General features: G+C 45.8%; 1 protein-coding gene across 1 annotated transcript in view; it reads right to left on the bottom strand.

Annotated features, from left to right (window-relative positions):
* The window catches only part of USP31 (ubiquitin specific peptidase 31), a 28,351-nt gene extending 13,304 nt beyond the window's left edge, over positions 1-15,047 (bottom strand). The window contains exons 1-5 of the mRNA XM_075283777.1: positions 14,460-15,047; positions 3,992-4,117; positions 3,386-3,474; positions 3,103-3,195; positions 60-195 (exon numbers count right to left, since the gene is read on the bottom strand). Of these exons, the coding sequence (XP_075139878.1) occupies positions 60-195; positions 3,103-3,195; positions 3,386-3,474; positions 3,992-4,117; positions 14,460-14,990 (975 nt within the window). The 5' untranslated portion in view covers positions 14,991-15,047. The remainder of the gene's footprint in view (positions 1-59; positions 196-3,102; positions 3,196-3,385; positions 3,475-3,991; positions 4,118-14,459) is intronic.
* Positions 15,048-27,464: the final 12,417 nt, after the last annotated feature.

The raw sequence follows: 27,464 nt of genomic DNA, 5'->3' as shown, positions 1-27,464 counted from the left end.
TGCGAACCCAGCCGAAAAGCGAGCCCCTAAGATCCCCCGTCGTCATCGGCTTCACTTACCTGGTCTGTTGGAATCTTAGTCTCCATCGATATGGCTTCCCGTAAACGCACCACGTTTCCAGACAAGGGAACGGCAACGCCGATGCGCATGCAGTGCGAGCACTTCCCCTGATAAACCACAGTCACGTAGAGAGGCCTAGGGACGGGGAAAATATAAAGTCACAACTTACTGAAACACCAAGCAGGCTATGGTAGGACAAAGAAAAGATGCGGCAGAATTCTTATATTATATTGGGAAATACAAGAATGGACGTCTATAGATAATATACACAACAGATCTACAATACTGGGGAGCAGTAAAGGGGCTGAAGAAGGATCAGACAAGTGAATATCTCTTCTACAATGTATCGCTGCCTAATGTAGGCCGCCCCACCTTATAGCGCTAACATCAGGCCCGAAACTGACCACTATAGATTCCTATTCAGACCTAAGGACATGGGGGCTGGGCACAGACACAAGACTGAACGCAGGGATGAGGCATCTGCAGAATCACAAGGAACAGATACAAGCCTGATCCATTCTTTAAGAAGATTAGATCTGGAAACACAATGTCTCGGCCTCATTCATTAGGTTAATACCTGAATTACAGACTTCTGTAAATCCGATCTAATCTTCACGACGGAGCTCCAAAAATGAGAAAATATCAAGTAATTCCATAATATAATGTTATCTGCGATATTCCAGGACTGATCCGCTAATACACTCAGACAACCAGAACAATTCACGTGCAACACGCTTTCCCGACGTCTCCGAGGGTGCAGTATATGGAGTGAAGCCTCTATAGAGTCGTATGGAGCCCTTGTGGGGGAGGGTAACGTACAGGGTCTGTGTGCGCCCCCCACTGTCTCTCCTCTGTAATGCAGCAGGCTCCGTACTATGGCGCACACAAGCCATGGCGTAGGATAAGACGGAGGTGCAGAGTGGTACAGGAGAGCTCCGGACTTCTATGTGCATAGTATGTGGGGGTGTACGCCACAGGGGGTTTATGTGGGGAATAATATTTTTAGGGATTCTACTCACTGCACCAACTGAATAGAATGTTGCCAAGATTCACCTCTGTCTTTGTCTTAAAGGGATCCTATCATTGGATTTCTCGATAACACGTAGGAATAGCCTTAAGAAAGACTATTCTTCTCCTACCATTAGACGTCTTCTCCGCTTCACCGTTCGGTAGAAATCCGGGATTTCTTCAATATGCAAATGATTTATCTTGCAGCACTGGGGGCGGTCCTCAGCACTCAAACAGCACTATGGGCATGAACCAAGAAGTCTCCAGCGCCGCCTCCATCTTCTTCTGGTACAGCCTCTCCCTGCATCTTCTTCCATCCTGGGTTTCAATGTTCTAGGCCTCGGGCAGAGCCGACTGCGAATGCCCAAGCCACAAGAATATGGCCACTTACACCAGCTTACTGTGTAAGCAGCCATTTTATTGTGGCCCTGGCATGCGCAGTCGGCTCTGCCCAAGGTTTAGAAGATTGAAAGCCAGGATAGAAGAAGACGCAGGGAGAGGACGTTCCTGAAGAAAATGGAGGCAACACTGGAGAGTTCTCTCGCAGCATTGGGGATGCCCCCAGTGAAAAGAAAACCCAGATTTCTACCGAACGGCGGCGCAGAGAAGACATCTAAGGGTAGGAGAAGAATAGACTTTCTTAAGGCTATTCCTACGTCTTAGGGAGAAAAAAAAGGGTATCCAATGATAGGATCCCTTTAAGGAATGTCTCTGTTAGGAGCTGTTTACACAGAGGAATTTGCAGCTGAATTTGAGGCAAATTTTTCCCCAAAATCACTTCGAAATTCCACCTGGAATCGACCGCCCAATGTTTTCAGGATCCTGAAAAAGGGAAGCCCAGAACCAAGGCATAAGAGTCCGGTCGGGACACTGGGGCTAAAATCGCAGCAGAAAGCCAAAGTTGTGCTCCACAGGAGAAAATTTCAAGATCGCCATCGGAATTCCAAACACGATCTTTTTAGGTGGGATCGAGATCTGTGATTTCTTCCCACAATGCTTTGCTACTGGCCAAGCATTGTGGGAAAAGCTAACAATGTTAGCCTTCACACTGACTATAAATTCCACTCATTCTGAGCAGAGTGTATACTCAGTGTGAAGGCTCCGCTGCAGTTCCATAGGAATGAATGGAAGCAGCCGGCACACAGCCTTAACCCCCTGTGCGCCGGCTGCGTCCATTTATTCTAATGGGAGACTAGCTAACATCTCTGGTAGCTACTTACCTGCAGAGATGGCTGGTCTGGTGCTCAGTGTTCTTGTTCTTCTTCGCCTCGCTGCCCCCGCCTCCCAGGTTAGTGTTAAAGAGCTAGGAAGAAGGCGGGGCTTGTGGCTTAGGAGAGTGTGGGCGGGTACAGGGCGGGGAGACGTGACATCTCCCCTCCCAGTACCCGCCCACACTCTCCTAACCTGGGAGGCAGGGGCAGCGAGGCGAAGAAGAACGAGAACACCGGGCACCGGACCAGCCGTCTCTGCAGGTAAGTGGACACCAGGGGGGACTAAGTAGCCAGAGGATTAAAAAAAAAAATCACTACACAGCGTGGATTCTAACAATTAAAGCTTTCAATGGTTAGATTCCATGCTGTATAGTGAATAGGATTGTTTTTAAAATCCGATCTCCGATTAATAAAAAAATTCCATTGACTTGCATTGGGATTGGAATTGGGATCGGGTTCAAATGAAAAATAATCGGATTTCAAAATCGATCCTGAAAAGTCAAGATCGGCTCAACCCTAATCCTCACTCCTCTGCTGATACTCCAACTCTGGGTCACATGACGGACCCCGATCTACTCTAAGCACAGCAGGGTGATCATGAGCGCCCCCTCTCTCAGCAGTGTGAGAATACAATAGGGGGTAAGTGTCTTTAATGGCACAACTCCTTTAATAAAACCATATACACAAGCCTATATACGGAGGCAATATAATTCATAGTATTTAAATGTCCATAGGGAGCGGGGGTAGGGAGCGCCCATGCAGTCCATAGCGTTGTGTCCGACTAGTCATACATGATATACTGAAGACACAAGCCTATTCTTACCGTGTATGAGGCAAAGGGATTGGTAGAGAGATGCAGAGGAAAGGGTCAAAAGTGTTACTCTGTTTCTGACAATGGGGGCACGTCAAGGAGGACCTACAAGGAAAGAGTTAACAGTGAAAGCAACAGGTTACGCATTAGAAGGACGACACGAGAAGAGCCGTGGGAGAGGTTATCACTAATATATTACACAGATAGATCGGCAGGGTGATAACAGATCCACATACAGGAGGGGGGGGGGGGGGGAGGAGAGCGAGACTCCGCGCGGACAGACAGGGCACCCTACCTATACTGAGCCTGGAAGAGTTCCTGGACAAAGGTCCCGCTGGTTGGAAATGGTGGACCCCCCCCGGTCAGGTCTTCCTCCACTGGTGGCTGTAAAATAATCAGATATATTAGGGTCTCATAGACATTTATAATTGGTGTAATAATGTTCTAGCCTATGGATATCGTGAACAGGAGGGGGAGGGGGGTGTTAGGCCCCCTACTAGATATAGGAAGCCCCTGTGTCCCGCCATGCACAGGGCTCCGTGGTATGAATGAGACACAATCTAATTCATATGCAGCTTCTCCCTTTTAGGCCACAGACTGGCTTTTTCCATATTGATCCCCCATGTGCAGCACACCATGTACCTCACCGCCCAAAATCTGTCTCTTGGCTGCGGCTGATAATGATTAGCTCTCATGACTCACGGGAAAACTGCCCACATCATGGCAGAAGCACCGCAACGATCAAAGATAATAACGGGCAACTATCCCGACGTCTCTGCATGCCGTGCCATCTATCCGAGGCGCCGTTACAGAGCTCCAGCTGTTCTTAGTTCAGATAAATGATCTGTTTCCATTTCCATATTTTGCAGAATGTGTATACAGTGGATTTACGTTTACCTACCCGCGGCTTGTGCTTGACGAGAATATTTAGGTCTTCGTGCACCCGGTCCAGAAGCCACAGCAGAAACTCCTGGGCATCGTGTTGGGAGGTGCCTCGGTACTGAAGGGCGTTCCGGGACACCACGGTCTAAGGACACAGAAATAATAAAAACTAAAGTTATGTAGTGATGATCAAGAATCAGAGAGTCAGCGAGCAAGAGAGCAAGCAAGAGAGAGCGAGAGCAAGAGAGCAAGCAAGAGAGCGAGAGCAAGCAAGAGGGAGAAAGAGCAAGCAAGATGGAGAAAGAGTACAAGCAAGAGAGAGCGAGAGCAAGCGAGAGCGAGAAAGAGAGCGAGAGCAAGCGAGAAAGAGCAAGCAAGAGAGCGAGAGCAAGCAAGAGGGAGAAAAAGCAAGCAAGAGATCAAGCGAGAGAGAGTGAGAGCAAGTGAGAGCGAGAAAGAGAGCAAGCAAGAGAGCAAGCGAGAGAGCGCTAGAGCAAGTGAGAGCGAGAAAGAGAGCAAGCAAGATGGAGAAAGAGCAAGCAAGAGAGCGAGAGCAAGCGAGAGCGAGAGAGGGCAAGCAAGAGAGCGAGAGCAAGCGAGAGAGTGCAAGCAAGAGAGAGCAAGCAAGAGAGAAAGAGTGAGAGTACAAGCGACAGCAAGCAAGAGAGTGAGCAAGCAAGAGAGTGAGCGAGCAAGAGAGAGAAAGAGCAAGCGAGAGGGAGAAAGAGAGCAAGCAAGAGGGAGAAAGAGCGCAAGCAAAAGAGCAAGAGCAAGCAAGAGGGAGAAAGAGAGCAAGCAAGAGGGAGAAAGAGCGCAAGCAAGAGAGAGCGAGAGCAAGCAAGAGGGAGAAAGAGCAAGCAAGAGAGCGAGAGCGGGCAAGCACGCGAGCAAGAGCAAGCGAGAGCGAGAGAGTGCAAGCAAAAGAGAGCAAGCAAGAGAGAAAGAGCAAGAGAGAGCAAGAGAGTGCAAGCGAGAGCAAGCAAGAGAGCGAGAGCAAGCAAAAGAGAGAAAGAGCAAGCAAGAGCGCGCGAGCAAGCAAGAGGGAGAAAGAGCAAGCAAGAGAGAGCAAGAGCAAGCAAGAGAGAGTAAGCAAGAGCAAGCAAGAGGGAGAAAGAGCAAGCAAGAGAGAGCGAGAGCAAGCAAGAGAGAGCAAGCAAGAGCAAGCAAGAGAGAGCAAGAACGATTAAGCGAAAGAAGACAAGAAAAAGCAAGCAAAATAAAGTAAGCTAAAAAGCAAGCAGCAAGGTAAGTACCACATCAAGAGAGATCAAGGGAGACCAAGAGCGCCAAGCAACAGCGACTATGAAAGACAAAAGCGGGCACCAGCCGCCAAGGGAGCCCAGGACAGGTGCCAGCCGCCAAAATAAACCCAGCTAGCAAGATGGCAAACAAATATAGGCAAAAGTAAGATCGCAAGGGCAAAGCTAGAATGAGCAAAAGAGGGCACAAAGGGATCAAACAGCAGTGAAAGAGATATGTTGGTCCCTTTAAGAGCCGTAATCTCCAAAGACGTCTCAAGCAGCAGGTTTGCAACAGTTGGTGAGCCACAGGTTACAGGGTCCTCGCCCGTAATGATGGCACCGACTGGCGTCTACTCTATTCCTGAAGCGCCTGCAGCCTAAAAGCATTCTGCGCTATTCATTAATATTCCGGGCACTCGGCTTTTAAGCGACTTCCTATTTAATAACCGCCTAATAGCGCACCTCAGCCGGATGTCAGAAGCACTTTACGCTGGATGAGACGGAGTATGCTGAAGGGTTGGCCCCTGCCTAGGAGGGCGGACAGAGCCAAGGCTGGCGCACAAACAATGCAGAAAACCCACATTAAATAAACAGAAACAAATGAAAAACCGTACAAAGTGGCAGGACGGCGATCCAAGAGCGCCTGAACGGGAGTGATTAGCTGGAGATAAAAGAAGTAAGAGAGCGCCCAAGAGAATCCAAAATGAGTCTTATCACCGTTTCCCTGGCAACAGAGCTGTGCCCGGCGTTTGCACACTGGCATTAGACTGGAAGGGCCCTTGCGAGAGCGTAATTGCTGGTTGTCAGCGTGGCGTCCGACTGCCATGTCCTTTGCAGCCAACGCTTTTAACAACAAGCCTCCCTCGGCCCTTCCCGGCGGCGGCACTTAACGGCTCAATTGCTGCGTGATCACAGATTCCCGCGTCAGGCGCCATCGCCGTGCTGGAGCTTTACGTTTCTAGCCGCAGATAAAACATCCAGTAATTACTGGTATTAGAGCGGAGAGGCGGCATGATCTAGCATTACAGGAGAGCGCACGTCTTGTGCCTCAAGCCGAAAATAAACACCGCGGACGAGACGCTGACTCCGCAGCAGACAATAAAAAAACATAAGTGATCGATGACATCGGCTCGTCTCCTGATCCGACGCTCTCCAATATGCCTTACGTTTCACAGTCTGACATGGATCTCCATCCTTACATGATCAACGGAATCCGAAATTATTGTAAAGATCTCCAGATTTCGCCTTGGAGCAGCAATGACATCAGTGGCGGCATTCAACTGAAAAGGACGTGAGGGTGGAGCAACAGCGGAGGCATTCAACCGGAAAGGACGTGAGGGAGGAGCAACAGCGGAGGCATTCAACCGGAAAGGACATGAGGGAGGAGCAACAGCGGAGGCATTCAACCGGAAAGGACGTGAGGGAGGAGCAACAGCGGAGGCATTCAACCGGAAAGGACATGAGGGAGGAGCAACAGCGGAGGCATTCAACCGGAAAGGACGTGAGGAAGGAGCAACAGCGGAGGCATTCAACCGGAAAGGACGTGAGGGAGGAGCAACAGCGGAGGCATTCAACCGGAAAGGACATGAGGGTGGAGCAACAGCGGAGGCATTCAACCGGAAAGGACATGAGGGTGGAGCAACAGCGGCGGCATTCAACCGGAAAGGACGTGAGGGAGGAGCAACAGTGGCGGCATTCCACCGGAAAGGACGTGAGGGAGGAGCAACAGCGGCGGCATTCCACCGGAAAGGACATGAGGGTGGAGCAACAGTGGCAGCATTCGACTGGAAAGGACATGAGGGAGGAGCAACAGCGGCGGCATTCAACCGGAAAGGACATGAGGGTGGAGCAACAGTGGCGGCATTCAACCGGAAAGGACGTGAGGGAGGAGCAACAGTGGCGGCATTCCACCGGAAAGGACGTGAGGGAGGAGCAACAGCGGCGGCATTCCACCGGAAAGGACGTGAGGGAGGAGCAACAGTGGCGGCATTCCACCGGAAAGGACGTGAGGGAGGAGCAACAGTGGCTTCATTCGACTGGAAAGGACATGAGGGAGGAGCAACAGTGGCGGCATTCAACTGGAAAGGACATGTGGGTGGAGCAACAGTGGCGGCATTCAACCAGAAAGGACACGAGGGAGGAGCAACAGTGGCGGCATTCAACCGGAAAGGACATGAGGGTGGAGCAATAGCGGCGGCATTCCACCGGAAAGGACGTGAGGGAGGAGCAACAGCGGCGGCATTCAACCGGAAAGGACGTGAGGGAGGAGCAACAGCGGAGGCATTCAACCGGAAAGGACATGAGGGTGGAGCAACAGTGGCGGCATTCAACCAGAAAAGACACGAGGGAGGAGCAACAGTGGCGGCATTCAACCGGAAAGGACATGAGGGTGGAGCAATAGCGGCGGCATTCAACCGGAAAGGACAAGAGGGAGGAGCAACAGCAGAATTCAACTGGAAAGGACATGAGGGAGGAGCAACAGCGGAGGCATTCAACCGGAAAGGACATGAGGGTGGAGCAACAGTGGCGGCATTCAACCGGAAAGGACATGAGGGTGGAGCAACAGCGGCAGCATTCAACTGGAAAAGACATGAGGGTGGAGCAACAGTGGCGACATTCAACCGGAAAGGACATGAGGGTGGAGCAACAGAAAGGACATGAGGGTGGAGCAACAGCGGTGGCATTCAACTGGAAAGGACATGACGGTGGAGCAATAGCGGCGACATTCGACTGGAAAGGACATGAGGGTGGAGCAACAGTGGCGGCATTCCACCGAAATGGACATAAGGGTGGAGCAACAGTGGCGGCATTCCACCGAAATGGACATAAGGGTGGAGCAACAGCGGCGACATTCAACAGGAAAGGACATGAGGGTGGAGCATGACAAGTAGATCCCCGCCTTCTGCTTTCAGCCAATCAGCATCAGTGAGATCACTCCCGAAACAGCTGATTGGCTGGGAGTAGCTCTCTTAACGATGCTCCTCCCCTTCTCAGTTTGAGGGTAGATATCCATGGTAACTTCTGGAACGGCAGCGGATATTAATAAGGAAAAGAAGAAACAAAGTTTTATTTGAAAACTGCAAAAAAAAATTGTAATGAAACTGCCCCCCTATACCGAATGCAAAAGGGGGGCCATTCTAATGTCTCTTGGGGTGTACGCCACCTAGAACTGCGGTGGAAGAAGCGCGGGGATTCCCATTTTTTAATACGTCCACCTTGCTGGTCGTATCCTTTGGCAACCAATCAAAACAAGAGCTGGTTAGAGGAAATCTTTACGATTCTGCAAAATTTGGAACGATTTACATTTGCAAAAACGTTTCACTTTTCTTTGTCCGCCAGTGAATGAAGAGATCAGTGCACCTGTGCGGCCACTACTCCATTTACCGTTCTCCCGGACGCAACCGCCACGCGGGGCCCGGCATTAAGCGTAAAAGTCTAAGAAAGTCACCGCCCCTTTAATAGAGATTACCTATAAAACCCAAACAACGCACAAGCCATTAGCGCAGACCTCGTCACGTAGTAAACAGCGACTCCGACAGGCCGTAAAACCCCTGCCATACACCGCGGACGCTCACACGCCACAATTTATGGCTCCCCTTATAAATATAGACATGACAGACTGCAAACCGTCATCGCGAGCCGCGCAGTTATGCAATAATTTACGAGGGCGTAAATGGCGGAGGCAGGTCTGTGACGGGTGTTATATAAGCAGGAGAGTGCGAGTCGTCTCCAGGCGCTCGTGTGCTCGGCCGCTGACCATCATTCCTGTTCATTGGCTGATATTAAGATCTATGGATTTCACTGACACCGACCGCGTCAGATCTAGTACGAATGGTGATGTCTATGGTTGTCAGGATGCGGTGAGGGTGCGTGTACCCTAGTGGAACCGGGGTCTCGCCATGAATTGTTGCATTTCATAGGTTTGGATTGCGCCGATGTTCCTGTTGTCCCTATAGAGACCAGACTACGGTACAGCAGCGGTGATGTCACGGGATGAGGTATATAGTTGGGTATCATCTGCATAAAGATGGTCTTGAAAGCCAAATTTGCAAATGGTTCGTCCGGGGTCACCTGTGCAAGTAGTAGGGCGAGAAGACGACGGGATCTGGAAGACTTCTTCTGTTACTGGGTCAAAGAACTAGAGTTCACAACGAGGAAGGAAAGGGACGGATACGGCTTGGAAATTGGGTTTTAGCCTTGGAGAGGACAACATTGAAGTCTTATGCAAATGAGACAGTCGGTGCACTAGGGGCGGAGCCTCAGCACTGCTCCTCCCATCTTCTGCCTGGACGGTGGTCGACTCTCCTTTAAGGTTTCTGAACTCTCCTAAGTAAATCTATCAGGAGATCTGCACTGAAGCAAATTAATTAAACCAGATTAATAAATGAATAATATATTTAATAATCATTTCATGTTGAGCCTGGAGAAGGAGTCAACGAAATGCGGCACGCCGTCCGTCAGACGTACAAAATAATAAAGCTGGTGGCGAGAAAACCAATTTCCCTCTCCCATTAGGAAACACCTACACACTTGGTTCTGCAGAGAGTGCATGTGCATGTGGGTGTCAGAAGGAATAGCCATCATGCAAACAGCTATTGAAAGCCGAAGTCCAGAGATTGTGCAATACACACAGGGCATGTATGAGAGGAGAAGGCGACATACACAAGGGAGATATGTATTCACATGTTCAGGGATGGCGTGTGGGTGATATTACACGCCTAGGGGATCCGGCGCCACACCCGGCACAGCCGTACCCTGCCTACAACCTTCACTCTAGGAATTTTTATTAGGTTTGTGCAGATTAGATGCGGTTCTTGTGACAGCAGAACAATGGCGGGATATCTTACATGGCAGTGGGCGAGCGCTGAGCAAACATGGAGTCACCGCAGGCGGAGCGGGAAACTGACAGACCCGTGACAAAATCTCACCTGACAGCCGGGACTTTCACAATCCTTGTTTCATCTTACAAAGAGACTTTCCAGGAAAGGACTAAACACATTACACATCTCATAGAGGAAAAAAGCACCAATGTAGTTTTATACAGCTCTACTGCTTATGTTGGCGCTCTAGATACGTGCACTGCGTGGGAGAAGACTATAATAAAACATATAGTAAAGGGTTATCCACAGCTGGAAAGGTATGGCTGATTTTTTATCAGCAACAGCGCCACACCTGTCCATGGGTTTAGTCTGGTATTGCAGTTCAGCTTCACTGAAGTGAATGAGGATGAACTGCAAAACCATAAGTATGAGGTGCGGGTGGCACGGTGTCTGCAGGGAGCGCACAACCCCACTTAATATTTCTTGGTTAGCATGTAATACCACACTTTCCCTCTAGAGGCCACTGTGAGAGAGGTGAGTGACCAGCAGCAACTGAACCCTGACACAGCAGGGTCGCTACCTTTAAAAATGAATTTCCTGTGATGAAAAACCCCAAACCCTGCTGAAGCTTCCTCAAAGAAAACCAAGGACTTCACTGCATTTTATATAGAGACTGTTGTTGGTAATGCAGCTCAGCTCAGTCACTTGAATGGGACACAGCTATGAATAAATCACGTGATCGATCCATTACATCGCAGCAATGGAGGCAGCAACTCACAAAGAGAAAACTTAATTTAAAACAGGTGACAGTAACCTATCTATCTGCAGGGCTGGGGTGATATGCTGGTTCTGGTGACAGTAACCTATCTATCTGCAGGGCTGGGGTGATATGCTGGTTCTGGTGACAGTAACCTATCTATCTGCTGGGGTGATATGCTGGTTCTGGTGACAGTAACCTATCTATCTGCAGGGCTGGAGTGATATGCTGGTACTGGTGACAGTAACCTATCTATCTGCAGGGCTGGGATGATATGCTGGTTCTGGTGACAGTAACCTATCTATCTGCAGGGCTGGAGTGATATGCTGGTACTGGTGACAGTAACCTATCTATCTGCAGGGCTGGGGTGATATGCTGGGTCTGGTGACAGTAACCTATCTATCTGCAGGGCTGGAGTGATATGCTGGTACTGGTGACAGTAACCTATCTATCTGCAGGGCTGGAGTGATATGCTGGTTCTGGTGACAGTAACCTATCTATCTGCAGGGCTGGAGTGATATGCTGGTTCTGGTGACAGTAACCTATCTATCTGCAGGGCTGGGATGATATGCTGGGTCTGGTGACAGTAACCTATCTATCTGCAGGGCTGGAGTGATATGCTGGTACTGGTGACAGTAACCTATCTATCTGCAGGGCTGGGGTGATATGCTGGTGACACTAACCTATCTATCTGCAGGGCTGGAGTGATATGCTGGTTCTGGTGACAGTAACCTATCTATCTGCAGGGCTGGGGTGATATGCTGGTTCTGGTGACAGTAACCTATCTATCTGCAGGGCTGGGGTGATATGCTGGTTCTGGTGACAGTAACCTATCTATCTGCAGGGCTGGGGTGATATGCTGGTTCTGGTGACAGTAACCTATCTATCTGCTGGGGTGATATGCTGGTTCTGCTGACAGTAACCTATCTATCTGCAGGGCTGGGATGATATGCTGGTTCTGCTGACAGTAACCTATCTATCTGCAGGGCTGGGGTGATATGCTGGTTCTGGTGACAGTAACCTATCTATCTGCAGGGCTGGGGTGATATGCTGGGTCTGGTGACAGTAACCTATCTATCTGCAGGGCTGGGGTGATATTCTGGGTCTGGTGACAGTAACCTATCTATCTGCAGGGCTGGAGTGATATGCTGGTTCTGGTGACAGTAACCTATCTATCTGCAGGGCTGGAGTGATATGCTGGTTCTGGTGACAGTAACCTATCTATCTGCAGGGCTGGGGTGATATGCTGGTTCTGGTGACAGTAACCTATCTATCTGCAGGGCTGGGGTGATATGCTGGTTCTGGTGACAGTAACCTATCTATCTGCAGGGCTGGGGTGATATGCTGGGTCTGGTGACAGTAACCTATCTATCTGCAGGGCTGGGGTGATATGCTGGTTCTGGTGACAGTAACCTATCTACCTGCAGGGATATGCTGGTTCTGGTACGTCTGGACAGTGCAGTACTTCGCCTCCTATCCCAGCACTGACATGTGACTTGCGCCCGGCCACATTCCCGCTGCCTCCGTCATAACAACGTCTCAGTAATAAACAACCACATGCCGGGCTCCGCCCATTATACAAGTAGCCCGAGGTGTCAGTCAGCAAGCTGGAGCATGACTCTTTCTGGCTGCCAGCCTCACATTCTGTATGACTGCAGTCTCACTGCCCTGCACGACTATGGCTGATGTGCAGGTAGAGTCCCGGCCTGTTATCTATTGATTTATGCAGGAAGTGGCAGAGCGGCAGTCAGGGCGCAGCGGTGGCATTGACGTGACCTATTCCACCGTACGGAACATGTACCTTATTAATTCACCGGAGCCGATATCAAGTCCCTACAAATCATCCTATTAAAAGGTTATTTCTATGGGTATGACACGCCATCACTTTATGATAGACAGGGGTATGACATGGGGGTGATCCTGAGCGTACAGGGGTCTCAGCACTGCGCCCCTCACATTAGGTGACACAAAGCATTGCCATGCTGGGAATCTAAGGGCTATGCCACATCAAATGGGTTGTCTGAGACCATGAGGAATGGATACTGATGACCCATCTACAGTACGAGATCGGTGCAGTCTGGCACCTGGACCGATCAGCTGACTTGGCTGCCATACAAAGTATACAGAAGTTCCCAGCACAGTGTAAGTTTCCAAATATATGGCTTCCAACTCTGTACACTGTAGTGGTGAATAGAGGAGCAGTAGTACCCAGCACAGTGGTGGTGCCCAATACCATGACCCAATGCAAACTGCCTATGTTAGTGCCCCCCTTTATACTGCTGATCAGCGGGGACTTCACCTATAAACCATCAATGTAAAATCCTACAAGGCGCCGTTCATAGCGGAATTTGAAGAGAAGTTTGTGACCAACTTCTGCCTCCGTCCCTGTGTAACCTGGGGTGGAATGATGAAGCTGAGCTTGGTCTTGATGCCGTAGGTTTGTTCATCGAGTGTCAGACACAAGGGGGGCCATTCAGTGCCCATCACCTGCCATGGGATCTGCTTCAGAGTCATCCACATTTAGGACACTCATCTCTGCAGCCTCCTGAGATAACAAGGCTCCATCACTGCCTCTCATTGCAATCACAATCCAGATGGAATTTAAAGCGGAGAGTTTTTTTTTTTTGTTTGATCAAATTGTGCTGCAGAATTTGCAAATTCCGTAGCAGCCAGGTGGAAATTTTCAATGGGAGTTATGAAGCGGAATCCACCAGAGGATCGAGCATGACGCAGTTAATCACTGAAATGAATGAGGGCGGATTTCAGACGGACGTAATACTCTGCAGGTAATTGCACTGCAAAATCCCCCTGATGGAATATTCCCATTCTTATGAAATGAAGGCCTAGGATATTTTATCATTCCCTCAATAGCGGGGTGACTAATGTTTTGGGACCCTCACCAATTCTGTGAATGAATATTATTGGGTAGCGTGGCCTTATCTCCAGATTAGTGGGTACTGCAGGTCAGGCCCTTGGTTTATAAGATTAGAATAACCCTAGAACACTGATCTGGGTAAACCCAGAGGCGAGTTGGCCAATGCACCTGGCAGATCGCCCCTGGTACTCACCTGCAGTTTTGGACATTTTTTTCCCAAAGACATAGAACTTTAAAAGTTGAAAGACAAAAATGAGGGTCAAAGGACAGGAAGGGCAAGAACTGGGACTAGTATTGGTTCTGGGGTAAGCAGGGCAAGTGCAGAGATAAGGGGGCATGCACCGAGACTAGTGGTCCTTCTATAACAAGGTAGGCCGCAGGACCCCTGGCCCTTCAGAGGAATATTGGGACTAGTAGTCCTTCTAAGGCATGGAGGCAAAAAGTACAACTAGGCTGAGGGTGCTAGGACTACTAGTCCTTCCAAGGCAGGGAGCCATGCACTGGGACTAGTAGTGCTCTCTGGGCAGGGAGTCATGCACTGGGACTAGTAGTGCTCTCCGGGCAGGGGGCATGCATTGAGACTGGTAATTCCTGCTGGTTAGGGGGAGCGCTGTTAACTATTTAAGGGTCACACATGGGCTGATTTTGGGGGCCTATTGGGTAAAGAGGTGCCAGGACTGAATGATAGCTCTGGATTAGTGAGCACTGTAGTGCCCCGGGCTTTGCTCTAGTGCCCCGGGCCTTGTCGTAGTCGGGGGGGCGGGGCAGCACCTCGCACATGGACAGCTCCTTACCTTGAACTCCCGGCTGTGCTGCGGGGTGTATTCCAGGGTCCACAGGGAGCGCAGCAGTTTGGCCAGCTGCTCAGTGACCTCCCCCCGGTCCTGGGCCCCCGGGCTGGGCAGGGGGCTCCCCGAGGCCTCGCTCTCCTTGTATTGCTCCAGCCCCAGGAACTCTGCGAACAGGTCGGTGTTGCTGAGGCACTGCAGCACGGCGTTCATGAAGCAGGTGTTGCCGTGGTTCTTCAGGCCGGACAGGCCGGGGACTCGGCTGGGGCTCGGGGAGGGCAGCGGGGGCGGCAGCAGGTGCGGGGACTCCGGAGCTTGCGGCTGGGGGCGGGCCGGAGAGCCGCTCTTCTCCCGGGCAGCGGCGGTGGCAGCAGCATCGTCCTCCTGCTCGGTGCTGAGGTGGGACAAGGCGCTGAGAGTCCGCAGGAAGCGGCTGACTAACCCACCGCGCCGCCAGAACAGCTTCTTCCCCAGGGAGACCTTCTTCTCCTTCCCGCCACCGGCCGCCGCCGGGGCAGCACCCGACACCTGCGACATGAGGGCATTCCCCTCCGGGCCCCGGGGCTGCCTGTCACAGGGAGGTGCAGCACTCACTTCCGGTTCGGGGGCACCCTGCAAAAGTGTCCCCCACCGCGGCCGGGGCCAGATTGGAGCTGCTCCTGGATGCTCTGCTGACGTAGGTGTCACGTGGTGTAGGCCGGTCACATGACCTCTGCTGGATCCCTCGTCTGTGTAGTGGAGGAGGATGTGGGGGGTTGTAGTCCTGTAGGGTGATGGGGTGACCAGTCTGGGGGGGTCACAGGAGGGGTCGTTATGGTGCAAGTGCATGCACAGCAGGCTGCGACCCCAATAACAAGGGTGCAGCAGGGAATCATGGCCCACCCCTCCATTCCAAGTCTTCAGGATTGATGGCGACCTACCTATAGCACTTGGCTGCTCCAGGGTCATGGGGTCTGAGCACTGAGACCCCCAGCGCCAAAATATGTCAGTTACTCTGTGACTATGGGGTGGGGGCGGTGATGTAGCAGAGTTAAAGAGATCACGTTATACCGCGTGGGGCCACAAGGGAGCATTATAATATGTGGGGACCACAAAGGGGGCATTATATGTGGGGGCCACAGAGGGGGCATTATAATATGTGGGGGCCACAAAGGGGGCATTATACCTTGTCGGGGCCACAAAGGGGGCATTATAATATGTGGGGGCCACAGAGGGGGCATTATAATATGTGGGGGCCACAGAGGGGGCATTATAATATGTGGGGGCCACAGAGGGGGCATTATAATATGTGGGGGCCACAGAGGGGGCATTATAATATGTGGGGGCCACAGAGGGAGCATTATAATATGTGGGGGCCACAAAGGGGGCATTATAATATGTGGGGCCACAAGGGGGCATTCTAATATGTGGGGACCACAGAGGGGGCATTATAATATGTGGGGCCACAAGGGGGCATTATAATATGTGGGGGCCACAGAGGGTTCATTATACCTTGTCTGGGCCACTCTATTCTATGGGGGGGGGGTGCACAGAGGGATTGGGCAGTGCAGACGGCCACATGGGTGGGGTAACACATGGACTCGGACAGACCCTGTAGACTAGAATGGTGCGGCCCCACACAGCGCAGCTTCTGCCCCTCTTTTGGACCCCTAAATCTATACGCTAGGATTCATTGATGGGATAAACCATCGGCGCTCCCGGGTATTACACCTCTGACCATCTACTTAAAGGGGTTGTCCAGGATAAAAGAAAAATATTAGGCAGGTGAAGGTGAAACCCCCCCCCCCCCCCATACTCCCCAGTTCCCCGTGCTTCGGTGTCTCTCGGTGCGCTCTGGTGCTGCTCCTCTGATGTTTTCATCGCACGTGACCACTGCGACCAATCAGCGTTTCGATTTTGGAGCCAAAGTCCTACAAAAGGAATAAGAAATCTCTGGGAATCTTCTTATACTTCTCCCTGCTGCTTTATCCACTTCTGGCTGCAAACAAACAAAAAAAATCTGCATTTTTGCAACTTGGGGCCTCATCCTTAAAGTGCACCTCTAGGTATTAACATCTTTGCTTAAAGGAATAGTTCAGACGACTGTAAGAAACTTTGTAGCAGAACTTATTAACCCTTTCCCGCCGATGGCATTTTTTGATTTTCCTTTTTGACTCCCCTCCTTCTAAACCCCATAACTTTTTTATTTCTCCGCTCCCAGAGCCTTATGAGGTCTTCATCTTTGCGGGACAAATTTTTCTTCCTGATGCCACCATTAATTATTCTTTATTATGAACTGGGAAGCAGGAAAAAAATCAGAATGGGGTGAGTTTGAAGAAAAAATGCATTTGTGCGACTTTCTTACGGGCTTCGGTTTTACGGCATTCACTGCGCAGCCAAAATGACCTGTCCCCTGTATTCTGTGTTTCGGTACAGTTCCAGGGATACCAAATTTTATATGGTTTTATTTACATTTTAACTCCTTAAAAAAAATCCAAAACTGTGTTAAAAAAAATTTTTTCTAAAAGTCGCCATATTCTGACAGTCGTAACTTTTTTATATGTCCGTGTACGGGGATGTATAAGGCGTCTTTTTTTTGTGGGGGGTCGGGTGTACTTTTTAGTTCTACCATTTTCAGGAAATGCTATTGCTGTGATCACTTTTTATTCTAATTTTTATCAGAATCAAAACGGTTTTGCACTTTTGATTATTTTTCCCGCTACGGCGTTTACTGTACAGGAAAAATATTTTTTTAGATTTGTAGAGCGGGCAATTTCGGACACGGGGATACCTAACGTATGTGTTTCACAGTATTTAACTACTTTTATATGTGTTCTAGGGAAAGGGGGGTGATTTGAATTTTTAATACTTTTTTTAAAAAATTATATATTTTTTTTACTATTTTATTTTTTTGCATTTATTTGAACCCCAGGGGGTCTGATCACTAATGCCATGCATTACAATGCTAATGCATTGCAAAAAATCATTTCTTTTGCAGGCTGCATAGACCAGCCTGCAAAAGAAAGAGGCTGCAGACCAGCCAGGAGCCTTTACAAGGCTCCTGGCTGTCATGGAGACGTGATGTCGGCCCTGGAGCTTGCTCCAGGCACCGGCGATCACCGGCAAAATGGCGCCTCCAGCACCTTTGACCGGGGCACCAGAGGGGTTAATGCCTCCGTTCAGTCCGTGGACCGATCGGAGGCATTAGCGCTGGCTGTCTATTGTGTAACATAGTAGACACCTGGCGGCTATGGCGGCCGCCGTCCATCCCCCATACTCTGGAACTCCTTACCAAGACACATAAGACTGACCCTCACAATCACAAGAAGGCCCTGAAGACTCACCTATTCAGGAAGGCCTACACCCCCCAATAACACTATCACAGCACCGCCATCTGTACAGTCTCCCCCTCTCCTTCTGTCTCTACCCCCCTCCCCTCATAGATTGTAAGCCCTCGCGGGCAGGGCCCTCTACCCCACTGTGCCAGCCGATCACTGTCAGTACTATATCTACCTGTATATTCTGTGTATTGTATGTAACCCCCAAATGTAAAGCACCATGGAATTAATATAATAATGTACAGCACTATGGGATTAATATAATAATGTACAGCACCATGGAATTAGTATAATAATGTACAGCACCATGGGATTAATATAATAATGTACAGCACCATGGGATTAATATAATAATGTACAGCACCATGGAATTAGTATAATAATGTACAGCACCATGGAATTAGTATAATAATGTACAGCACCATGGAATTAGTATAATAATGTACAGCACCATGGAATTAGTATAATAATGTACAGCACCATGGAATTAGTATAATAATGTACAGCACCATGGAATTAATATAATAATGTACAGCACCATGGGATTAATATAATAATGTACAGCACCATGGGATTAATATAATAATGTACAGCACCATGGGATTAATATAATAATGTACAGCACCATGGGATTAATATAATAATGTACAGCACTATGGGATTAATATAATAATGTACAGCACCATGGAATTAGTATAATAATGTACAGCACCATGGAATTAATATAATAATGTACAGCACCATGGAATTAGTATAATAATGTACAGCACCATGGAATTAGTATAATAATGTACAGCACCATGGAATTAGTATAATAATGTACAGCACCATGGAATTAATATAATAATGTACAGCACCATGGGATTAATATAATAATGTACAGCACTATGGGATTAATATAATAATATACAGAGCACCATGGGATTAATATAATAATGTACAGCACCATGGGATTAATATAATAATGTACAGCACCATGGGATTAATATAATAATGTACAGCACCATGGGATTAATATAATAATGTACAGCACCATGGAATTAGTATAATAATGTACAGAGCACTATGGGATTAATATAATAATGTACAGCACTATGGGATTAATATAATAATGTACAGAGCACCATGGGATTAATATAATAATGTACAGCACCATGGGATTAATATAATAATGTACAGAGCACCATGGGATTAATATAATAATGTACAGAGCACCATGGGATTAATATAATAATGTACAGCACTATGGGATTAATATAATAATGTACAGAGCACCATGGAATTAATATAATAATGTACAGCACCATGGAATTAGTATAATAATGTACAGCACCATGGAATTAGTATAATAATGTACAGCACCATGGAATTAGTATAATAATGTACAGCACCATGGAATTAGTATAATAATGTACAGCACCATGGAATTAATATAATAATGTACAGCACCATGGGATTAATATAATAATGTACAGAGCACCATGGGATTAATATAATAATGTACAGAGCACCATGGGATTAATATAATAATGTACAGAGCACCATGGGATTAATATAATAATGTACAGAGCACCATGGAATTAATATAATAATATACAGCACCATGGGATTAATATAATAATGTACAGCACCATGGGATTAATATAATAATGTACAGAGCACCATGGGATTAATATAATAATGTACAGAGCACCATGGGATTAATATAATAATGTACAGAGCACCATGGGATTAATATAATAATGTACAGAGCACCATGGGATTAATATAATAATGTATCACACCATGGGATTAATATAATAATGTACAGAGCACCATGGGATTAATATAATAATGTACAGAGCACCATGGAATTAATATAATAATGTAAAGCGCCATGGAATTAATATAATAATGTACAGAGCACCATGGGATTAATATAATAATGTACAGAGCACCATGGGATTAATATAATAATGTACAGAGCACTATGGGATTAATATAATAATGTAAAGAGCACCATGGAATTAATATAATAATGTAAAGCACCATGGAATTAATATAATAATGTACAGCACCATGGAATTAATATAATAATGTACAGCACCATGGAATTAATGGTGCTATATAAATAATAATAAAGGCGCGCATCTCCTCCACTAGACCAAGGACTAGTCAGAACCTGAAAACGTATCCTTGATCTTTTTCCCTTCCTAGATGAAGTCAGAAGGTAATTTTTGGAAGGCAGCTATGCTCACCACTATACCGCCAACACAGAAAGCAATTTTTGTATTTTGGTCAAATAGGAGTTAGGGAGGGAATGACCTCTGTACAGAATAGATAAAGCCACCATCATCTTCACTATGGCAATCCTACTCGACCAGGACAAGATAGACATAGAGATGCTGGCCAAGAGGGAGGACACCCTGATGAGCAACGGAATATAATTCACAGAAAATAAATTGGGACTGTCAGTGAAATCCCCAAATAAGTGACACTCTTCTCACCCCACTGGAATGGATATTGGCTACTCAGCTCCTTTATTAAGGATGGGGAGATACCGATCTGTGACTTATTAGGATTCACCTTATAATAGGAGACTGTACTAAAGGTCTCCAAGGCATCAGTGGTTGCTTGCAAGGAAGCCATAGGATTACTCAAAGAGAGGAAACCGTCATCGGCATATAATCCTATTGCCCAACAGAAATATCTGTAATATTGTTATTTAGGCTGGTCTTATATGGCAGTAATGTAAGTCCGCAAATGGTCCGCAATTGAGGGTTTTCAATTGCGGACACATTATATTCAATGCTGCAAAGTGGATGGGATTCTGTTTAATTCCATACACAAACTGCAGAAAACAATCTGCAGCGGAAATCCTGCGATATAAAGAAAAAAAATAACTACCGTAAGTAGAAGTTTTCCCACCAGTTACACTTAGCGCCCAGCAGAGGGCCTCAGCCATCAGTCATTCTTCACATTTACAAGCTAACATTGCGGCCGCAGGGGAAAGAACTTTACTACCATTAAAACCTTTTTTTGTGGATAAGACTTTAGAAAGTCTATTCGTCTCTTACCTTTAGACGTGGTCTCCGCTGCGCCGTTCCTTAGAAATACCGGTGTTTACCGGTATGCGCATGAGTTCTCTTGCAGCAATGAGGGCGTCCCCACCGCTGCCAGAGAATTATCTCCAGCGCGGCCTCCTTCATCCGCAGCATCATCTTCAATGTCTTCTTCCTGCGCAGGCTCCTAACGCCTAGACGTCGGGCCTTGAGCAGACTGCGCAGGTGCACAGGTCACAGGAAAATGGCCGCTTGCACAGTATTGTTAATATTGCTAATATTATTTCTTTCCAGTATTATAGTGGATACACTCCTGTATCTGTTTCTATATACCTAGCGTCGTTATACACACCACAACCATTTGGCTTGATTTTGTTCCCTTCTTTTTGTATACCTGTGGCTATATATGCTGTACTCTCTCTTTTCTATATCTACCCATGTATATTCCCATGTACCTACTGCTCAGACCCCCACTGATCTGCAGACCTTTTCTCCCCTGTTGGATGGGGAAGGGTGCACGCTGCTTTATTAATTCTAATGCTGAATTACATTGCTTGGCTATCTCCTGCGGCCATACAGTGGTGTCTGCTACTTTAGTGGTCCAAGTATCCTCCAACAGATCAGAACAATGGACAGAGCAGCATAAATGTGAGCTTAGCGTAACCTAGCAATGAACGTTTAAAGTCTAGAACTGTCGCAGCCCAAGACCAGGGAATTTTTAAGAAGCTATAGCACCCCACTAAGTGATTTGGGGCTTCTCAGGGTATCTTTAGCTTTTAAATAAAGCTCAATTCCAAATACTGTAGAAGTGAATTATATAAAGTGGGTTAATTTGTAAATGAGCCATTAGGAGGCGCTGCAGGACTAACCTGAGCCCTGGCTATGAGTGATGTAGGACATCAGGATACAAGAGGCCGGCAGTGATTGTACAGGCACAGATGGAATCTGCAGGGAGGCAGAGCTCGCACCTGGACCTACCAACACACAAGCCCAGTGATGCACAACCTGAGCCTGCACATGGAAAATTCCCAGGACTGAAGGATTAAAGCAAGAAACAGACTCTTACCTGCAGGGTGTGCAGATCCAGAGCCGTATACATACTGAGAGCCTGGATTATACAGGTGAGACACATGTAATGTATATACTATATACCACATACACTGAGAGCCTGGATTATACAGGTGAGACACATGTAATGTATATACTATATACCACACACTGAGAGCCTGGATTATACAGGTGAGACACATGTAATGTATATACTATATACCACACACTGAGAGCCTGGATTATACAGGTGAGACACATGTAATGTATATATTATATACCACACACTGAGAGCCTGGATTATACAGGTGAGACACATGTAATGTATATATTATATACCACACACTGAGAGCCTGGATTATACAGGTGAGACACATGCAGTGTATATACTATATACCACACACTGAGAGCCTGGATTATACAGGTGAGACACATGTAATGTATATACTATATACCACACACTGAGAGCCTGGATTATACAGGTGAGACACATGTAATGTATATACTATATACCACACACTGAGAACCTGGATTATACAGGTGAGACATGTAATGTATATACTATATACCACACACTGAGAGCCTGGATTATACAGGTGAGACACATGTAATGTATATATTATATACCACACACTGAGAGCCTGGATTATACAGGTGAGACATGTAATGTATATACTATATACCACACACTGAGAGCCTGGATTATACAGGTGAGACACATGTAATGTATATATTATATACCACACACTGAGAGCCTGGATTATACAGGTGAGACACATGTAATGTATATACTATATACCACACACTGAGAGCCTGGATTATACAGGTGAGACACATGTAATGTATATATTATATACCACACACTGAGAACCTGGAATATACAGGTGAGACACATGTAATGTATATATTATATACCACACACTGAGAACCTGGAATATACAGGTGAGACACACGTAATGTATATACTATATACCACACACTGAGAACCTGGAATATACAGGTGAGACACATGTAATGTATATATTATATACCACACACTGAGAGCCTGGATTATACAGGTGAGACACATGTAATGTATATACTATATACCACACACTGAGAACCTGGAATATACAGGTGAGACACATGCAGTGTATATACTATATACCACACACTGAGAGCCTGGATTATACAGGTGAGACACACGTAATGTATATATTATATACCACACACTGAGAACCTGGAATATACAGGTGAGACACATGCAGTGTATATACTATATACCACACACTGAGAGCCTGGATTATACAGGTGAGACACACGTAATGTATATATTATATACCACACACTGAGAGCCTGGATTATACAGGTGAGACATGTAATGTATATACTATATACCACACACTGAGAGCCTGGATTATACAGGTGAGACACATGTAATGTATATATTATATACCACACACTGAGAGCCTGGATTATACAGGTGAGACACATGTAATGTATATACTATATACCACACACTGAGAGCCTGGATTATACAGGTGAGACACATGTAATGTATATATTATATACCACACACTGAGAACCTGGAATATACAGGTGAGACACATGTAATGTATATATTATATACCACACACTGAGAACCTGGAATATACAGGTGAGACACACGTAATGTATATACTATATACCACACACTGAGAACCTGGAATATACAGGTGAGACACATGTAATGTATATATTATATACCACACACTGAGAGCCTGGATTATACAGGTGAGACACATGTAATGTATATACTATATACCACACACTGAGAACCTGGATTATACAGGTGAGACACATGCAGTGTATATACTATATACCACACACTGAGAGCCTGGATTATACAGGTGAGACACATGTAATGTATATACTATATACCACACACTGAGAACCTGGAATATACAGGTGAGACACACATAATGTATATATTATATACCACACACTGAGAGCCTGAATTATACAGGTGAGACACATGTAATGTATATACTATATACCACACACTGAGAACCTGGAATATACAGGTGAGACACACGTAATGTATATATTATATACCACACACTGAGAACCTGGAATATACAGGTGAGACACATGTAATGTATATATTATATACCACACACTGAGAGCCTGGATTATACAGGTGAGACACATGTAATGTATATACTATATACCACACACTGAGAACCTGGATTATACAGGTGAGACACATGCAGTGTATATACTATATACCACACACTGAGAACCTGGATTATACAGGTGAGACACATGTAATGTATATACTATATACCACACACTGAGAACCTGGAATATACAGGTGAGACACACATAATGTATATATTATATACCACACACTGAGAGCCTGAATTATACAGGTGAGACACATGTAATGTATATACTATATACCACACACTGAGAACCTGGAATATACAGGTGAGACACATGTAATGTATATACTATATACCACACACTGAGAGCCTGGAATATACAGGTGAGACACACGTAATGTATATATTATATACCACACACTGAGAGCCTGGATTATACAGGTGAGACACATGCAGTGTATATATTATATACCACACACTGAGAACCTGGAATATACAGGTGAGACACATGTAATGTATATATTATATACCACACACTGAGAGCCTGGATTATACAGGTGAGACATGTAATGTATATACTATATACCACACACTGAGAACCTGGATTATACAGGTGAGACACATGTAATGTATATATTATATACCACACACTGAGAACCTGGAATATACAGGTGAGACACACGTAATGTATATACTATATACCACACACTGAGAGCCTGGATTATACAGGTGAGACACATGTAATGTATATACTATATACCACACACTGAGAACCTGGAATATACAGGTGAGACACACATAATGTATATATTATATACCACACACTGAGAGCCTGGATTATACAGGTGAGGCACATGTAATGTATATACTATATACCACACACTGAGAACCTGGAATATACAGGTGAGACATGTAATGTATATACTATATACCACACACTGAGAACCTGGAATATACAGGTGAGACACACATAATGTATATATTATATACCACACACTGAGAACCTGGATTATACAGGTGAGACACATGTAATGTATATACTATATACCACACACTGAGAACCTGGAATATACAGGTGAGACACACATAATGTATATATTATATACCACACACTGAGAGCCTGGATTATACAGGTGAGACACATGTAATGTATATACTATATACCACACACTGAGAACCTGGATTATACAGGTGAGACACACATAATGTATATATTATATACCACACACTGAGAGCCTGGATTATACAGGTGAGACACATGTAATGTATATACTATATACCACACACTGAGAACCTGGAATATACAGGTGAGACACACATAATGTATATATTATATACCACACACTGAGAGCCTGGATTATACAGGTGAGGCACATGTAATGTATATACTATATACCACACACTGAGAACCTGGAATATACAGGTGAGACATGTAATGTATATACTATATACCACACACTGAGAACCTGGAATATACAGGTGAGACACACATAATGTATATATTATATACCACACACTGAGAACCTGGATTATACAGGTGAGACACATGTAATGTATATACTATATACCACACACTGAGAACCTGGAATATACAGGTGAGACACACATAATGTATATATTATATACCACACACTGAGAGCCTGGATTATACAGGTGAGACACATGTAATGTATATACTATATACCACACACTGAGAACCTGGATTATACAGGTGAGACACACATAATGTATATATTATATACCACACACTGAGAGCCTGGATTATACAGGTGAGACACATGTAATGTATATACTATATACCACACACTGAGAACCTGGAATATACAGGTGAGACACACATAATGTATATATTATATACCACACACTGAGAGCCTGGATTATACAGGTGAGACATGTAATGTATATACTATATACCACATACATTGAAATCACATCTATCTATAGGAAAGTTCAAAGCAGCAAAGCTATCACCTTTCCAGAGTGTGGGTGCAAATCTGATTGGAAGGTGGCTACTTTTTATCTATCTAATATCTATCTATCTATCTATCTATCTCCTATCTATCTATCTATCTATCTATCTCCTATCTATCTATCTATTTCCTATCTATCTATCGATCTGTCTCCTATCTATCTCCTATCTATCTATCTCCTATCTATCTATCTATCTATCTCCTATCTATCTCCTATCTATCTATCTATCTCCTATCTATCTATCTATCTCCTATCTATCTCCTATCTCTATCTATCTATCTATCAATCTATCTCATCTCCTATCATCCATCTATCTATATCTATCTATCTATCTATCAATCTATCAATCTATCTCATCTCCTATCATCCATCTATCTATCTCCTATCTATCTATCTATCTATCTATCTATCTCTTATCTATCTATATTTCTATGAAATTAAAGGGGTTTTCCGGCCCCTAATGTCTGGATTTTACTGATCACCTATCCATAGGATAGATTATTCATATCTGATCGGTGGGGTCCAGAACTTGCGGTTCTGGCAGCCCCTGGGCCCAGAGAGCTGCTGCAGAGGATGAGGAGCAGGAGCAGGTGCAGACCCTCCTACTCCAGTAATAGCAGCGCTGCAGCCCCGTGCACTGTATAGCGGTGGTTCCGGGAAATGCAGCTACAGTATTACTTGGATTACTCGGTTTCCCATTCACTGCAGAAAGTCCCTGAACCCAGCGGCTGCCGGAACAGCCGAACTATGTGCAGACCTGCGCTGATCAGATGACTATCCTATGCAATGGTCTCAGTATAAATCATGCATTAGAGGATCTATCTATATCCTATCTATCCATCTATCTATCTAAATCATATCTATCTATCTATCTCCTATCTATCTATCTCCTATCTATCTATCTCCTATCTATCTATCTATTTATCTATCTATCTATCTCCTATCTATCTATCTATCTCCTATCTATCTCCTATCTATCTATCTATCTATCTCCTATCTATCTATCTATCTATCTATCTATCTATCTATCTCCTATCTATCTATCTATCTCCTATCTATCTATCTATCTATCTATCTATCTATCTATCTATTATCTATCTATCTATCTATCTCCTATCTATCTATCTCCTATCTATCTATCTCTATCTATCTATCTATCTATCTATCTATCTATCTATCTATCTATCTCTCCATTATATACTGGTAATCCAAAATCCAAAGAAATGGCAGTGTTCCACAGGTAGAACAAGTAGAGGAAATAAACCTTTATTCCCCCATCTGTGCCGGGTTTCAGCTCTTTTACAGAGTCTTTATCATGCAAAACTGTCTGGAGACGCTGTGGATATGCTGAAACCGGGCACAGATGGGGGAATAAAGGTTTATTTCCTCTACTTGTTCTACCTGTTTATCGGTCCTTGGCTTGGATCTTCGGACATGCACCATTTTCTACATCATAGTGCAGCCAGTTTTTATCTTCTTTCTTATTTTTTCATCATATAACCTATCTATCTA

This window comes from Leptodactylus fuscus, chromosome 8, assembly GCF_031893055.1.
Source record: "Leptodactylus fuscus isolate aLepFus1 chromosome 8, aLepFus1.hap2, whole genome shotgun sequence".
Classification (NCBI taxonomy): Eukaryota; Metazoa; Chordata; class Amphibia; order Anura; family Leptodactylidae; genus Leptodactylus; species Leptodactylus fuscus.
This window is presented reverse-complemented; position numbering and strand designations above follow the sequence as displayed.